Consider the following 17,385-nt stretch of genomic DNA (forward strand, 5'->3'; position numbering starts at 1 on the left):
GTAAACGAAACGGGTTGGTTTTCGTTTCTCTACTCTCCAACCTCATCCACCCCCATACAGTGGTAAGCTATGGTGGAGTCATGCTTTTTTTTAGGTAGTGAAGATTGACTTATTTCTTTTTTCCTGCCTCTAGTTAAAATTGGGGGTGGGGGTGTTACATACAAAAAAGACAGTTATTTTTTGTCTCCAAACTAATTTTTCACTTATGTAGATATCATCGTGTGATTTCGCTTCCCCTCCCAAATCAATTTATTCTATCTTGAGAATAAAGCACCAAGTTACTTGATTTGCATCAGCTTCATTTGAAACTTAAATGCCTATTCCCTCTTCCTGTTACCTTTACTTTTAGCAGAATTCCTTAATGAAGCTACTGCTGCTGTGTCCATCACTGTCAGCTTGTACAAGGAGGATGCAGCCTGGAACAGAGAATTGACAATTCTCAAATATATTAAAAAAAAAAAAAAAAAAAAAAATTACAAACTGATTCCTACTACAACGAGCTAACTTTCATGATGCAGTGCTCTAGTATAAAGGTGTTATTTCCACTTCCTTTCTGTGTGTGGTGGAGTGCATTTAGATTTAATTCTTCCTCTAGGCGCTATTTATTTGCGTTTTACTCCCTGTGAAAAGAATGCCTTTGATAATAGTGTTTTAAATATGCTTTCATATTTCTGCGGCATACTTTCTCACACTCTGTGTTTTCCAGCTTACATGATAAACTGGTCTTTTCCATGTTCCCACTGATGTAGTCAAAGACAGCTGTAGAGCTCTCTTGTGGCATAAACCTTTTATTTTCTCCTATAAGATGCTTAACAACAAGGTTTGTAATATTCTGATCATCTATAGTAGCAATGCAGCTGCAGTTTAGACTTTAAATTCTGATGTACTTTCGTTGGAGGATGTGCAGGTCTTGGAACTGGCTGTTCACCCGGTATTAAGAATCCCTTCAGATGCTTAATTCCAAACAGTACGTTGTTTGGAAAAGTGCTTTACGGTGCAAATCTCTTGCTACCAATAAATCAGTAGTTAGCAGGATGAGGGTTACTCAGAGTGGGATTTCAATGCTTGCGTTATGTGCTGATGTCTATTCACTTTGCCGACCCAAATTCCAGTCCAGGTCTTCACGTAACGCAAATCAGATTATTGAAATCCAGCGTGCGCGGATCTGGAACAGCCTGTCAAGATGTGCTCAAGGATCTAATCTTAACTCCGAATTTAGTTTAAAATAGTAGTATTGTTCCTTTCCCATAATGCTTCGTTCTCATTTTCCTCCCAAATTAATAGTCAAGCTAAACAGATTCTTACCTAGGTAACTCTGACAAAAGCAGTATTAAGAGTGGTTGTACAGCTCTGCAAAGTCAAGTAATTTAATTTTTTTTTCTTAACTACTGCCTACGATTTTTTTCAGATCTAATAATACAATGTCAACTGGAAGGGTACGAACGAAAAAAAAGGCATGTTCTTCAGACCAGTCTCCAGATAACCTTCCTCTGAGGAGTTCTGGAAGACAGGTATTTATAATAATTTAAAAACACATGCGTTCATACTCTGGTATTTTTTATTTTCTGTTGACGTTTATAAAGAACGCAGGCTTCATTGTGGATAAGCGGATTTATCCAGAGAGAGGGAAAACTGGCTAATTCTATTAATAAGTAGGCAAAGTGTCTCATTTGTGAAGAATATTCAGAAAAGACAAATGTTCAATATAACCTGTAAATACTTGATATGTTAAAAATACAACCACAGATTTCTGTACAGCCAGACAAAGCTGTCTGCCCATCCAGACAGAGGCCTAAAACAACACAATACAGACTACCTTTGAGGCCCAGAAGAGACATTTGGTATACAGCTTTGTATCTGGAGTCCAAAAAAAGCCCCAAGCCTACCCTAATATTCTATTTGAGGCACAGATAAGAGTGCCACTAATCAATAAGTATGCAAAGAAGAGATTTTCTAAAGGAGAAATAGAATAAATGCATAAGGCTTCACTCTAAGCTCTATCTTCACTCTTAAGCTCTATCACATGCATAAGGCATGTGATAGAGCTTAAAATATGATTTACACTGGAAACTTTGCTTATAATTTCTTCAATGGCATCAGTAAGACTAAGGCAATACATTTTTAGCTTTAAATGATATTTCCAGCCTTACTGGTTTTTTGTTTTGTTTTGGTTTTTTTTTTTGGGGTAGAAAAACTGACCTACTTTGACAGCTGTTTCATGCTGCAGCTATTTCACAATGGATACGAAAATTTTCATTAGTACCATTTTAGCCATTTGATGTTCCCCACAAGCTGCAAAGCTGTCTGAATGCCATTTTGTAGAAGATGCATTTGGATCATTTCTGGTCAGATTTCAGCTATTCTTTATTAGGTGAAGAAGAAAGCGGCTGAAGCAGCAGATGATGATGATGAAGCGTCAGAGAAGAAATATAGAAAGTGTGAAAAAGCTGGATGCACTGCAACATGTCCCGTTTGCTTTGCCAGTGCAGCTGAAAGGTTTGTTTCTTTTTATTTGCATTTTCCATGGACTTTTCTAAACTTGCAGCTGAAGTTTACGATCCCAACTATATTCTGAAAAATCCCTTTGTTTCTAAATGTAGAGGGAGAATCGAAAGGTACTAATATGAGTCTTAAGATGCCAGGAAAATGTCACAAGTTATTCTTGTTGTGGACAACTTTCTACCGTGCGAGTTGCTAATTCAGATATAGAATATCTTCAAAATACGCTTATTTGTGTTATTAACGGTGTCTTCTGGAACGTGCCTTGCTTCTGTGAAACTGAGAGCATATCAGTGTAATCCGAGGAAGCTAAACTTGCTTTCAAGTTGGAAAATGAAACTGTCTTTTACTGCAGAAAGCCTTTACCACTCTTTCGTTGGAATGCTTTGCAGTCTGAGGTGAGGTTCTGACCTTGAAATTTTAGCTCTTGGGAGACAGTCGTACTTACTTAAACTCTTTGTTCTCGAGTTGCTCGTGGCTTTCTGTGTACTCCCACAAGTCCTTTTGCATGCTGACCCTGGAGGTACTGAACGCACGATACTGGCAAGATGTATCTATAATAAGCAACACATTAGAACTCATTATGCAGCAGGCAGACTGTAATTATATATAGTATTCCTCCCTCCCTGGTTAATTGAGACAAACTTTCCTTGTTTTATTTATTTTCCAATGATATAAAATAATTCAGTGCTTCATTTAGTTATCTGTGTGGATTGTTCTTCGGTGGCAGGAGTTCAGTGTATTCCGGATGTTGTCATAGGAAAGCCGAGTGTTTTGGCAGTGGGTAAGAGACTTGTAGGGGAAATGAGCACCCGAGAGATCAGCATTGGTGATACTGTGGTTTTTATTAAGAAAACAATAGATAGTGCTTAGTCATCTTTTTGAAGTGTTATTTTAATATTTTGATTTCCACCCCCCCAAGAACATAGTTTCAGCATTATTTATTTGAGATGAGATCATTTCATGGCTAGCTATTTCAGTTAGTAGCTTAAGTCAGTGCTTTCTACCTTGGGCTTTTTACCTCGTGCATTTATCTTGAACCGTTTCATTGAGTTTAATGAGAGTTTTTTAAGTGAAGAGCGATTGCTTTGTCTGAAGAATATAATCTTGGCTAATGGATATTTCTTTCTGAGAGTAATAAAGAATAAATGCCCAGAATGTGTAACTGCTTCCTCGGGATTTTCTCTCATTAGGTTAAAATCGCAGCCAACTTGGTCACGTGAAAAAAATAGGCAACATCTGTTTTGTATTCAGATTTGCCTTTATAGTTTTGTCAGTTGTTCTGGGGGTGGGATGTTGTAATGATTTATGAATCAATTGATCACACATACAAGAAAAATACCGATTTAAGTGATCCCTCCCACCTCTACACTAATAACAGAACAAAATGGAACAAAATCAAGGAACTCTTCCTGTGGAGAGGGACTTAGCCTTTGTATGCATTTGCAAAATGCTTAGTGTGTCACAGCACATATTGTAAGAGCAAATGTATTTAATGTTCAGGAAACGTCTGCTTAAAGGGTACTAAAGACAGGCTGAGTTGACCATTGTTAGTTGGAGGTTGCTGGAAGCCACACCAACTATAAAACTGCACATTGTGTACATTTTGCCTCCTTTGCATCTGGTGTTGCTTAGGTTGGAAACTGGAAACGTTTGAGACAATTGAAATGATCTTATTGTTATTTGTATGACTGTAGAGCCTTGTGCAAGTCAGCCATCATGACTGTCATATAAAAAGCCCAGGCTTGTCCTGAATATTTTGTTTGTGGTCTAGAATGTGCTACTGTCAACAGAAAGATTTTTCTTTTTTCTAAATGTATCATAAAACTATTTCTATGTCTCCTGCGTTACAGATGTGCTAAAAATGGGTATACATCTAGGTGGTATCATCTTTCCTGTGGGGAACATTTCTGCAATGAATGTTTTGACCACTATTACCGAAGGTAAATTTGCCACTTAAGGTTGTGCCTTTTCAGTGCTTATTAAAATTTAGCAGACATTACAACTGTTGAAACATCATGCACAAAGATTTGTCTTCTGTGCTTGCTTTATTTGACGTGAGGCTTAGATATTGGTGCTAAAAGTGCAGGTGTTGTATGGCCTAATCATCGACTTAAACACAGCAGCATGAACAAAAGTGGTTACTTCAGGCCACCTGGTTTGTGTGCAGTTATTCTGAAGCTTTTGTCTTTTTTTTTTTTTAAAACAACATCAGAGAATTTTAAATGATAAGAACAGTTTTAAGTAAATGTTTTTTCTTTTATAAAGCAAATTCACTTTACAATGTGAGTTCAGGAGATCTTGCCTCTCTGTAACATCAGATCAGTGAGCAGATTTAACGCTTGCAGTTCAGTGACCATGAAAACTGGTCAGGCTTACAGAGATCTTTCAGCTCCAAGCTCCTTCCCATTTGAGTGGGGGTTGAGTCCAGCTCAGCTAAGACTTTTGGGTGCTTACATGCTCAGCAGTAACTGTGACTCAGTCCAGACCCTAGATACTGGGAAGTGTGCTCAGATTCAAGAAGACATAACGGTCAGGATGTAATTTGTTGCTATTGCAAGAACCACAACTTTCTCTTTTTTTTCAATAGGAAAAATATAAGACTCTCTACAGCCTTTTTTCTCTGTCCTTATATAAAATGTTTAATTTTAGACTAACTGCTGTTGCTTGAAATGAACTAGATAGTCAATTTCCCAAGTGCTCACTGTTTTATTTTATCTTTCTTCTTAGCCATAAAGATGGTTATGAGAAATATACTGCCTGGAAAAGGATTTGGACAAGTAATGGTAAAAGTGAGCCCAGTCCAAAAGCCTTCATGGCTGATCAACAGCTTCCTTACTGGGTAAGATGGGGGGTGATTTATTTAATAGAGTATATGTTTCAATGTGACGTTCTGATACGAGTTTCTGATACTGTATGTTCAAGCAGCTGAGTTTTCCTGGGGTTTTTCCAGTATTAGAAGACTCTGGAAAAGCCAGGATAATAATTCTCGTCGGCTACTCCATTGTTGGAGACCTTCTCCACACCCCACAAAGAATAACCTTCTGTTGTTTTTCAGTGAAGTAGCAGCTAAGATGTGTGGTGTTCAGGTAGAATGAGACTCGGTGGGGGAAAGAAGTGTGCCAGCTATAGGAAAGAACGAGCGTGAAAGACTTCCAAAACAGATTTTGTATTTCCCTGGTAAAGAGAGCAGAAGATGAGAGACTGGAATGGAAGTTTGTTGTTGTTGTTGTTATTGGTGGTGGGTGTTGGGTTTTTTGTTGTTGTTTTTGAAGTGGTGAACAGTTTTTGCAGTAACGCTTGCAAAACCGACTGAAGACCATAGTAACCGAGTGTTGAATTAATTTTGGAGTTAGGTTTTGTGGAGAAATTCAGTCTTACAGGAGATGGGCACAAGGTTTCTGTATAGGAATGTCTTGTGACGTGAGGATTACATGAGATTGAATTTAACAATTATATTTGACAACTTCCTCACATCTCTGCTTTCTAATTGGTTATTTATTTTTCGTTAACCTTATCTGAAATCAGATAGCAACAAGTAAAAACAGGTTTGTTTTTTGACTTGTAGGTGCAGTGCACAAAGCCAGACTGCGGTAAATGGCGTCAGCTGACAAAGGAAATCCAGCTGACGCCACAAATAGCAAAGACCTACAGATGTGGTATGAAACTGAACAATTCCACCAAGGTAACACAGAAGAGTTTTGCTTATATTGTAACGAACAACAAGTTGATTTTTCTTGTTTGCAGACATTAATTGCTTCTTTATTTGCTGCTTAATGCTTCTAATGCTGAAACAATTGCCTGATGGCCTGGAGAGCTGCATGGTGACGGGTCTACACACTGTTTAGACTTTTTGTTTCCCGAGTTTTTTGTTCACCCTCACTTTGAGGGTGGCAGAGCACTGGAACAGGCTGCCCAGAGAGGTGGTGGAGTCTCTGTCTCTGGAGACATTCAAAACCCGCCTGGACACGGTCCTGTGCAACCTGCTCTAGGTGGACCTGCTTTGGCAGGGGGGTCAGACTAGATGATCTCCAGAGGTCCCTTCCAACCCCATATCATTCTGTTATTCTGTGAGTGGCAATGTCAAGAAGGAAGTACCTGGAATACTCTTTCTCTCCATAGTCAATTGTAAAATCCTACATTCTCTAACTATGGAAAGATTATCAGCATACAAAGTAGACATACACCAAAATGTTTCTTCTGGTTTTGTTTGGCCATGTTTCATTATCAAGGCAAGCATTTGAAAAGCTCATTGGGCTTTTATTAATTTATAGCAACTCTGTCATGGGACTTTACATTAAAATGTTCAGCTTTGGCATGAAGGTAATGCCTGAAATCTGAAAGAGTCCTGACAGAGCCATAGAATCTATATAGCTAAAAACATAACATGAATATACTGACCATATGAAAATCAGAAGAGTCAGCATTTCCTCTTGAAACTTTGTGATAAAGATCCTCCTAAAATAAATGAGAAAAAAATTTTGTATAGTCTAGACTGGAAGAGTATCTCTGAAAAATGTGGAATCTTTCCATAATTCTTCTATAAATTTCCTCCCCACCACCCCAAACACTTGTTTCAGTGTTTCACTAAATTTCACGGAATAAAATGTAGATCTTAATGTCTGATCAGTAGAAACTATTTGATTTAACAAATGAGAAATGTTTTCTGGTGTTTATGGTGTGTTATAACTATGTGCTTCTCTATTATTTATTTTTCATTGACATAATCATCTCTGCTACAGAAGGCTAAAACTAATAGATATTTTTGTTTGTTTTTTAAGTTTAAAGAACCATGGTCAAATTTGGCCATGGCCAAATTACTTTGTTTTAGATTTACTTTTTGTTACACAGCTTAAGAATAGCTCTGATACCATTCACTTCTCTTTCAGACTGAGGGCTCAGACCAGTGTTCCATGCCTGAGGACTTGGTGAGTGGTGGCCGTTCCTTCTCATTTGTCCTAGAATATAAAAGCAATCTTAAAGCAAGGCATATTTCTTTCCTTTTCTTGGTCCTTTGGCCAATTAGGGTGGTATTTATGCATTTTGCTCAGGAAACTGTCAGACACCATTTGCAACAGAGTCTAGGGCCTTTTCTTGTTTCATCCTTTTCCTCATTTTCCTTACCATGCCAATTAGCTTTCAGGTGGTTTGTGGTGTCTTTCAGTTGTGGCCTGTGATTCAAGGTTTACTCCTAATTCTCATTTTTGATCAGGCAAAACGGTATTCAGTTTTCAGTATTCAAATAAAATTCCTCATCCTAAAATTTCCCTGTCTTTCAGGTGGTTTCTATCTTTAGTAATGCTAGTCTCCTCTTTTTGAAGACTGCAAGAGAACATGAAAACATGTTTTCTCTCTCCTCTCCCTCATAATACAAAATTAGACTTGATGTACGTTGGTGTTGCAACGGGTTTATGATCATGTAACCCTGTATTTCACGTTTAGTATGACCTGATGTTCAATAAGCCAATATTGGCAAGTGTACCCGAGCTACCTTCATCCCAGGGAACATGTTGAAACTTATTGTTGGCTCTCGTAGAAGCTTTGTGGTTTTGTTTGATTTGTAAATTAAGGCTGAATCATTAGTGTTTGTTAGAGTTTTAGGATGTCTTTGATGGGGATAGCAGAATCTAAATTAAATTGATCAGTTACAGTAGGCTTTTCTAAGTTCAGATTTCTGGATGCGTAAACAACTGTAAATTGCCTGATAAAGGACCTGATAAGGCATAGATGTGTTGTCATGGCATATCTCATTTGCTTGCTTTCCACATGGGTGTGGAGTTTGTGAAGTTTCAGCTCCGTTTCTGAGGAAGAGATTAATGATACAGGTTTTCTGTGTCAGGCTGAGGAAGGGGAAAGAGGGAGAGAAAATGTCTTTATGACTTGCAATTCTGAGATTGGTACTTCTAGTGCTTTTCGGTCTCACTTTTGGAGGGGGGGGGGAATTGGTTCATTTTCCAACGTTTTCAAAGTACTGACGTGTTCTCTTCTCCCCTCTTTCCTTCACTTCTCCGCTTGGCCAGAGAGTGGCTGAAGTTTCAGACCATTGGTGGTACTCCATGCTCATACTCCCTCCTTTGCTGAAAGACAGTGTGGCAGCTCCCTTTCTAGCTGCATATTATCCAGACTGCGTGGGCATGAGTCCATCCTGTACCAGCACTAATCGGTTACCTGGTGAATCCAACCTTGTGAAGTTAGAGCACTTAAAGAGCGTGCCTAATTTGACTGGTAAGGGCCATCTGCAGGGCTCTGGTGCTTAAATAGGTGTGATAAATTTTGTCTTATAACCGAGTTTATAAGGCACATAATGCTCCTGATTCAGTAATACCGGTTCTGTTCTCAGCACTAATACACACTCCGTGCAACTGCCTCTGTACTTCTTTGATGCAATTTACCTGTTCATAAGATAAAGATAATACATTTCCTATGGCATTTCTTTAGGGAGTAAGCACAGACTGCATAGGCTTTTTGTTTACCGTCTGTCATTTGTTTATAGAAATGGGAAATTAAGTGGATACTTAAAGGTTGTTTGCGTTCTTAAGGAAATGAAGATTTGTCAAAACAAACCATGATTCTGCTAGTTTTGATATTGTGGATCTTTGGGGCTTTGGAGAAAAGGATTTGTTTTCTTAAAGCACTCGGATTCTGTTTTGTATATAGGATTCTGTTTTAAATAGGTCAGGTATGGAGAAAGGTAATTCAGGATTCCCATACTCATCCTTACTGATATACCTCAATACTAGCTCAGAAAGAGTCCTTTGAAGGACGTTCAGTTCTGTGTTGTCTTAGCAGGCTTTGCCATTCTTTGGTGCTGAAAATAAATCCACTTATCTATTCAACAGATATTTATCTGCTTAATAAACAGAAAAGTTAATTACACAGAGCTACCAATACTGCATATGGAAGATGATTACTTTTAGTTACTACTCACTCTGGGCAGTATTGGGAGTTGAAGACGAAAGGGATTCCAAGGACTGCATGAACCTGTACAGTGATTTTAGACCTTAAAACTTGAGTTTAGATCCTGTTCCTTGCTGGACTTGTCATGTCATCTGAGGGTACATCCTGTTTCTCTGACAAAACTTAAGCTCTGATAGACGTACCCATCAGGTAGGAGGGCAGTAATTAATACTGCACAGCTTAGAGGGTAGGAGAGGGGAGAGCAATATACGTCAAATCATTCTGAAGGTGGCCAGAGGCTGGAAAGCTTCATTACTTGTTTATCTGTGTGAGGTCAATGGATCGTCTTAGAGGGAAAAGGATAAAATGAAGATATGATGGAATATGACTTGTTCTTGGTGTGTCTTTATTCAGTTGCAGGCATGAACAAGTATTTCCAGCCTTTTTACCAGCCCAATGAATGTGGGAAAGCACTTTGTGTGAGGCCAGATGTCATGGAACTGGATGAGCTCTATGAGTTCCCAGAATATTCACGAGACCCTACCATGTACTTGGCTTTGAGAAACCTGATTTTGGCTCTGTGGTACACAAACTGCAAGGTAAGAGATGCTTATAGTTGATTTGTTTACAAATTATAGCTACTTTTTTGGGGAGTGGAGCAGAGGGATTGATCTCTCTTCTTACACACCTCCTTACGCACCAGAAAAATTGCTCTCATCCTTTTGAAAATCCATTCTAAAATGGGCTGGGGTTTTGGTGGGGTGTGTTGTTTTGGTTTTGAGTTTTAATGCCTGGGAGCTTCTTTTGCAGTAAAATACATACGTTTTAAAAGTATTAAAACTCTACTGAGTCTGCCCAGCTATTAACTTTTAAATGGGATGCTTGAATATTTCTAAACAGTGTTTGTGGGTGCTTTATGATTTTTTATTTCATATGACTATTGGACAGGGAAGTGATTTTCTTTTTACTTATGCTAACTCTATGACACTGCCTTCAATGGAATTGCTGGAATTTCACATACTGAAGCTTTTAGATACTGATGTCTGTATTTATCTGAATTTTTTGGATATTGATCTATTTTTATATTTGGAATTTTGGAATGGATTTTACTGGAATGTCACTGTGAGCATTGCCACCAGGTAGATTCATTTTGCAATCAGGGATGCATTTCAGTACCCTTCCTGGACTCATGGAGTTTGCTCATTTGCTTTAATTCCATGCTAATGTAGTTTAATAAATTGCTACCTTACTGTGTAAAGCTGGCTAGCAAGAAGCTTCCACAAACGTTGCTTTTAAAATGCAATCAGAAGCCTGATTTGTGATTAATCTTTACCATCTGGTTTGCAGTTTAAATATGATGTCAATGCATGAAAAAATCGGGTATTAGAAAATCAACACTTTCTATTCTCTGTCTCCTCCTTGCAGGAGGCTCTTACACCTCAAAAATGTATCCATCACATCATCGTACGGGGGCTTGTGCGTATTCGGTGTGTACGGGAAATGGAGAGGATACTTTATTTTATGACAAGGAAAGGGCTAATTAATACAGGGATTTTATCAGTCAGTCCTGACCAGTGTCTTCTTCCTAAAGAATACCACAATGTAAGTTGCTGTAATAATCCCTATGTTATTAATGCTATAAAACCACATGGCACATATATTTTTTTGAGTCTGGATTTTTGACTCATTACCTGTTATTCCAACTGTTTATGTAAAAATTATTTAAATATTATATTATTTTTTAGAAATCTGTCATTATTGTTGGAGCTGGTGCAGCAGGATTAGCAGCAGCCCGACAACTGCACAACTTTGGAATTAAGGTGAGAAACTAGAGCACATTACTTAAAAAATCAGACTTCCTCTGCTTTGAGAGCGTTCTTCATGAAAATGAAAAAAAATACATTCTTGTTACAAACATTTATGTATAGGGCATCCTAATTAATTTGTAAAATCTGGGGTTTTACTGAATAAATCTGCTGTTGAAAAACAGCATTTATTTGTATCTAAAATCCAACAAAGCATGGAGTGAATATTTTACATAGACTTGGGTTGGGAGGATAGGGGAGACAGGGATATTCATGTCCAAATAATGGGACTGTAGATGATGGTGGCTGTTTGAATGAGGTGAAATTTTCTTTCATGTGTGCATTTTACTGCTTACTTGTTGCTTATTAAAAACAAGCAAATCACATGTATTTCCTTTTTCCCTCATATTTACCATGGACAGTGTGATCTCACAATATTTACATGTTGAAATAATTTTACACATCAGCATATTCTTACAAAAACCTCTGAGAGTCTTTACACATGAAGTGTTTGCAGGGCTGATATTTAAGGAGATGAATGAGCATCTGACTTTCTGGATTTATATATTTATATGTTCATATACGTACATACTTATATGAATCCCTGAATCCTTTAGGCCCATTATCTTATTCTTTGATTGCTAAATAGCAAATTGCAGTGCATCCTTTTTGTACATCAAGTCCTGTGGAAAAGTGTCCTGTAGTGACATACATAAGTATCAACTGGCAGGACCTTTTTTTTGTTTACATAATATGTAGGGTTTTTTATAGATACGCACTGTTGCTTTCTGCTTTTCTGGAGAGAGGAGTTTATCTAAAAATAAAAAGATAATATAAGTAAGGGTAAACATAGTCAGACATCCACATAGTCCAGTATCCTGTGTCTGTCTCTGACAAGTAGTGGTCGCTGAAGGAGGTATGTACGAATGGTGGAAATAGATGAGAATGGGGTTTTCTTGGGATATCCCAGGAATAAATTTCTCCATAAGGTGTATGGACTTCCTCTGATGGACACTGTGGATGGATCATTGTGTTCAATAGTCTGGAGCACATCTCAAACTCCAATTTTGAGATTTCCTGAATAGGTCTTTAGCTTTTTGAAAAAGGCGGCTTATTTTTGCTAGGGTTGTTTCTTAAAAGAAACAGTTACTTTATATGTATATATACCAAAGGGTAACGTTTAAAAGACAATTCAAATGCATAAATGAACTCTACCCACAAATGAAAATAAAGTGTTAAGATTGTTAGCATTAATGGATTGCTTGGGATTTTTTGTGTGTTTTGTTTTCCCCTTTGCTCTGGAATTGAACAGATATGTTGAATGTAATCAAATCTTACAATTTACTGAGCTGCGTTGTGTCCTAGGTCATTGTCTTAGAAGCTAAAGACAGAATTGGTGGCCGAGTGTGGGATGATAAGACATTCAAAGGAGTAACTGTTGGAAGAGGTGCACAAATCGTCAATGGATGTGTCAACAACCCAATGGCACTAATGTGTGAGCAAGTGGGTTCCCTGAAGTGGTCATACATTATCACTAGTGAAAAACTGTCGTTAAAGCCAGATTTGGGTGGCTGGGTAAGGGTGGGACTCCTTGTTCATGACATGATTAAAACACTGTTCTGTGTTGTAAGTAAATTCCGTAAATTACAGCTTTGCTAACAGTTAGGGACAGAGAAAAGCTGTAGAATGGTTTCAGGTACATTATGTAAAGAAAAAACAAGGCAGCTCCAGCTTCAGAACCAGAAGAAACCACTTCTTTCCCTTTTTTCTAGAGATAGTAATGTAAAAAGTCCCTGGCAGACTTCCTTATAGCTGAGAAAGGCTTCACTGTAGGAGGCTAATGCTATGTTGTCGTAATACATAGTTCTATGTTGGAGTTGCTTTTGCTCAGCCTCTGTATTTCTAGCTCAGTTCTGCACAAGTTATGATGAATATGTATAACAACTACTGATGCAAACACACTGCAGTTTGATTATTTTTTATTTATTTTATTTTTTTAATTTGCTCGTTTGGTTTGGGTTTTTTTTAGGCAGGAAGCTGAATTTCTCCGAGTGGATATTCAGTATGGATTTTGTTCAGAGGCATGCAAATCCAGCCCATACTGTTTTAACTGTTTAGTGCTCTATAGTGTCATGAATATTTTTCTTTTTTTTAAATACTGTTTTAGTTAAGAGGTGAGGAGCAATGACTTCTGAATACACCTTGGGTGCCTATTCCTTTGTGGTCATTTGATGCCATCTTTCTTTCAAAGTACAACTGTATCTTGAAAAGAGATCTGCAGTGGTGACTGACAGCCTAGGGAGATGTGAGGATACGTGAAAAACACTGGAAAAAACTGGAAAAACACTGGGGAAAAACCCCAAGTAACAAGGCCCTAGGAAGAAGTTAGCGCTATATTTCTGCTATTTTCTTAGATTGACTCTGTAGAACATAAAAATGTCTTTTTTCTGATTTAGCTCTGTTGTGTGTTTGATACAAATTGGACAAGCAGAGCAAGATACTAAGTTTAATTCCTAATATTTTTTTTCTTTGCTTGCTTGTTAATGAAATTGCTGGTAACTGGCATGGAACATCCTGTCAGGCACCAGAAAGTTGCAGAAAATAACTGATTTCAGTGGTGATTTAGAGAATAAGGTGAGGTAGAAATGAAGGAGACTGGTTCATCATGCTTGATTACCAGACCCAACATCTCTGTTCTAGCCCCTGGCCTGATAGGAAAGTTGCAAATGAAGTTTCTGGGAATAGCCTATAAAGAAAAGGATGGAAGAGTGAGAAAACCGTTTGTGGACAATTAATGGATAGAAGGATTGTTGGTATTCCAGTTTTAGGAGAATCTGAGTTAATCTGGCTAATTATTTAAAGTTGTGAATGTTAAAATTTTAAGTGGCATAACTTAAATCTGAGGGATTCACCTTACTTTAAATAACTTTGACCAGGCTAGGCACTGTAGTTTTTCAATACTTATAAAGCAATAAAATGTCTTTTTCTTAAGCTTGGCATTAAAATGCACAAACTAGGGGAGAAATGTGACTTGATCCAGGAAGGTGGAAGGATAACAGATCCCACTATTGATAAACGTATGGACTTTCATTTCAATGCCATCCTAGATGTCGTCTCTGAGTGGAGAAAAGATAAAACCCAACATCAAGATGTTCCTCTTGGTGGTAAGTGGGAGATGTAATGCAAAGTGAAAATGTTGGCTGGGTTCATAGTGTTTTGTATTAAACCGGCTTTTACATCAGATCCTTTTAGAAGTGTATGGCTGTATATCTGACCTCAAATCCAGCAATGATAACCTGGCTGTATGGAGGACAAGGGGAGACTGACTATCGTATACACACAGACCAAAATGTCACTTGTAACTTATGAAAACCTAATTTGAACATTTTTACAATACTATATGACTTCTGATATAGTATCTTGTTTTCATGAGGTAGTTTTTTCAGTATAACTAGTGGCACTAGCAGTTTAAAAGATTTGCTCCTTGCTGAAGCAGGCCATAGCTAGCCATAACTCTCATACTTTTTGACTAATCTGTCTAAAAAAAGAACCTCATCAAAGCCATCTGTTGTCAAGAATAGCCCCATCTCCATTGGTAACGCCTCCCACTACACCTAGAGCATGCAAGCATATTCTACAACAAAAAATAAACTTGCTTAGAAATTTCTGCCTCCCAAATCTTTTCAGCGTGGATTCTGTAAGACAAAATTAGCAACTCCTGTGTTCTTCAGTGAGCTCTGAATCAAATTTCTCAGCTCTTTTGGTTTTGTAAAAATTAAACAGGTTTTATTTGCAAGGATTCTCCATTATCTTAAAATGTCTTTTCCTTGAAATATCTTCAACTGTATATTGATGACAGCTAAACAATTAATTTCTCTCCTGTCTCAACTGGCTAGCCCAGCTGTGCTGTTGCACAGTCTTCCGTGGTTTTGGTTTTTTGGGTTTTTTTTTTTTTTCTTCTTTGAAATGATTTTAACCCCCTTTTTTTTTTCCTGAAGCTACATATGTTTCCTTTTTGAAGAAGAAGATTTTACTAGGGAAACCTATGACTAAACAACAAAGTTGTATTTTTATCACTGGAAAGATCTTGTGGTTTTTTGTATGAGAAGAAAAATATCTTAGCGCAAATTAGCAATAAGCTTCAAAATCTTGTGATCCAGAGAATAGCATATTGAAATGCAGTAGGGCTTCTGATGAATCGTGATATATTCTTATCTTGAACATGTTCTTTCACAGAAAAAATACAAGAGATCTATAAAGCCTTTATTCAGGAGTCTGGTATTCAGTTCAGTGAGCTGGAAGAAAAAGTACTACAGTTCCATCTCAGTAATTTGGAGTATGCCTGTGGCAGCAATCTCTCTCAGGTGAGTCTTGACAGCTGTGTTTGGTAGTGGTTGAGTTTCATAGAAAACAGGGTTGGAAGTAACATTGAGAAGTCATGTGATCCATCCCATGGCCCAAAAGGAAGAATGACCTATGCCTAAAGTCTTCCTACGTCCCTAACCTGTTCTCTAAAAGCATTGAGACACAGACTCCAGCACTGCCTTAGGTAATCTGATGGGAGTTTATGACATGCTTCCAGCAACATCCTTTTTAATGTAGAAGTTGAGAGTAGATGGTGCAGTAGACATTTCACTGAGATGCTGGGTGATAGGATTCACAGGAGAGTTACTCTTCCTCAGATGTTGTGTGTGACTTCTGCTTCTCAGTTCAGTGTTTAAAAACTGAGGTGTCTCTCTACCTTGCTAGGTATCTTGAGAATAAACGCATTTAACTTCTGAAGTGTTCCAACACCCTGACGGTGGGCCCCAGTTCACCACTCCTAGGTATTCTGTTGACTATGTGATACTTGGCTTTCCTCGCGACTTCAGTTTTCACCAAGCAGATTCAGGAAATGTCGAAGTATGACATTGTTTGCAGTGCATTATTTACTCAGTCCTGTTGCCTGGGTTAAAGATGTTTAGGGTAAATTGTACTATGGTAGTGGGACAGCTGATTGCTATGTGCAGATGCACAAATCTGATCTGAACTGAGAAGCACATAAGAACATAACAAAAATCTGGAAGACAATGCTAGACCAGGGCAGTCAATGGAAAATATTGTGTTATTTCAAGCTTTCACACTTCAAGAGACACAAGGGAAATAAAGATGATGTTAAAATTTATCTCACCTTCAATTCTAAAATCAAAATATGAAGTAAATGCAACTGCAGTAATAGGAATTGGCATTTGAAGTGCAGTTTGAGAATTGCTTCAGATTTTTCACTGCTAAGTGGTGACTGCTTAGTGCAAATATCACTACTGTACCAACTATGAGTTTGCAGGAGTTGGGTGAGAAGGTCAAAGAAAGTATCACAGAAGAACCTCCAAAGTGACGGAAAAATTCCATTGAGATTTTTTGGTATCTTATTTTCCCCTTCCAGTTGGGAAATCAAATATTTCTGTTTTAACTTGAAGTCTTAAGACTGTAAAATCTGATTTCTTTGCTAGAGAGAGAAAACCAAAATAAATACACTGCAATCCACCTGAATTTTTGTACTACTTTCCGTTCCTTGTTTTCTTTACCAAGCAGAACTGCTTATGACCAACCCATATTAGGGTTTCTTAATCCAGCAATTCCAATGTTGTATAGTGGCCTTAGGTAAATAAGCTAGTTTCTTTTGTCAGTGTTACCATACATGCTGGTGATACTTTTTTTTTTTCAGTTGTGAATGGAATTAGGGTGGCTGCTTCTAAACTGTGGGACTTTTGCCAGTACTCATGTCACCTCAGCAGTAGAGACTGCTAGTTATGTTCTATCCGCAGGTATCTGCACGTTCATGGGACCACAATGAATTTTTTGCCCAGTTTGCTGGAGATCACACTCTTCTAACTGTGGGATATTCTACTGTGATTGATAAATTGGCAGAAGGGCTGGACATCCGGCTGAACTTCCCCGTGAGTCTGCAAAATGTTGATGCAGTGCCTGTCTTGGATTGCTTTGAAGTACCTAATCATATCTTTGTATTCTTGTGGACCAGGCAAATCTGTGCCTGTGACTATTTTTATTTGTCTTGAAGAAAAAAGAGGGCAATTTCAGCATTTCTGGAAATCCTCTTTGAGGACTATCAGTACTTAAATATTATGATATAATGAGCTTATATGTTGGAATCACGATGATTATTCTTTTTCAGCTTCCATGAAAG

At 37.9% G+C, this 17,385-nt stretch overlaps 1 protein-coding gene across 7 annotated transcripts in view; it reads left to right on the forward strand.

The window, feature by feature from the left end:
* Positions 1–17,385, forward strand: part of KDM1B (lysine demethylase 1B) — a 28,370-nt gene that overhangs the window by 1,534 nt on the left and 9,451 nt on the right. The window contains exons 3-16 of one of the 7 annotated variants that reach the window (XM_074146945.1): positions 1,409–1,511; positions 2,372–2,496; positions 4,353–4,442; positions 5,230–5,341; positions 6,068–6,184; positions 7,389–7,427; positions 8,520–8,724; positions 9,811–9,995; positions 10,822–10,998; positions 11,142–11,216; positions 12,567–12,704; positions 14,194–14,365; positions 15,438–15,565; positions 17,006–17,137. In XM_074146945.1, the coding sequence (XP_074003046.1) occupies positions 1,422–1,511; positions 2,372–2,496; positions 4,353–4,442; positions 5,230–5,341; positions 6,068–6,184; positions 7,389–7,427; positions 8,520–8,724; positions 9,811–9,995; positions 10,822–10,998; positions 11,142–11,216; positions 12,567–12,704; positions 14,194–14,365; positions 15,438–15,565; positions 17,006–17,137 (1,785 nt within the window). In that variant the 5' untranslated portion in view covers positions 1,409–1,421. Of the gene's footprint in view, positions 1–1,408; positions 1,512–2,371; positions 2,497–4,352; positions 4,443–5,229; positions 5,342–6,067; positions 6,185–7,388; positions 7,428–8,519; positions 8,725–9,810; positions 9,996–10,821; positions 10,999–11,141; positions 11,217–12,566; positions 12,705–14,193; positions 14,366–15,437; positions 15,566–17,005; positions 17,138–17,385 lie in introns of those variants that run through there. The other 6 variants (XM_074146946.1, XM_074146947.1, XM_074146948.1 and 3 more) reach the window with 6 other exon arrangements.

The sequence above is a fragment of the Numenius arquata genome, chromosome 4 (assembly GCF_964106895.1).
Source record: "Numenius arquata chromosome 4, bNumArq3.hap1.1, whole genome shotgun sequence".
Classification (NCBI taxonomy): domain Eukaryota; kingdom Metazoa; phylum Chordata; class Aves; order Charadriiformes; family Scolopacidae; genus Numenius; species Numenius arquata.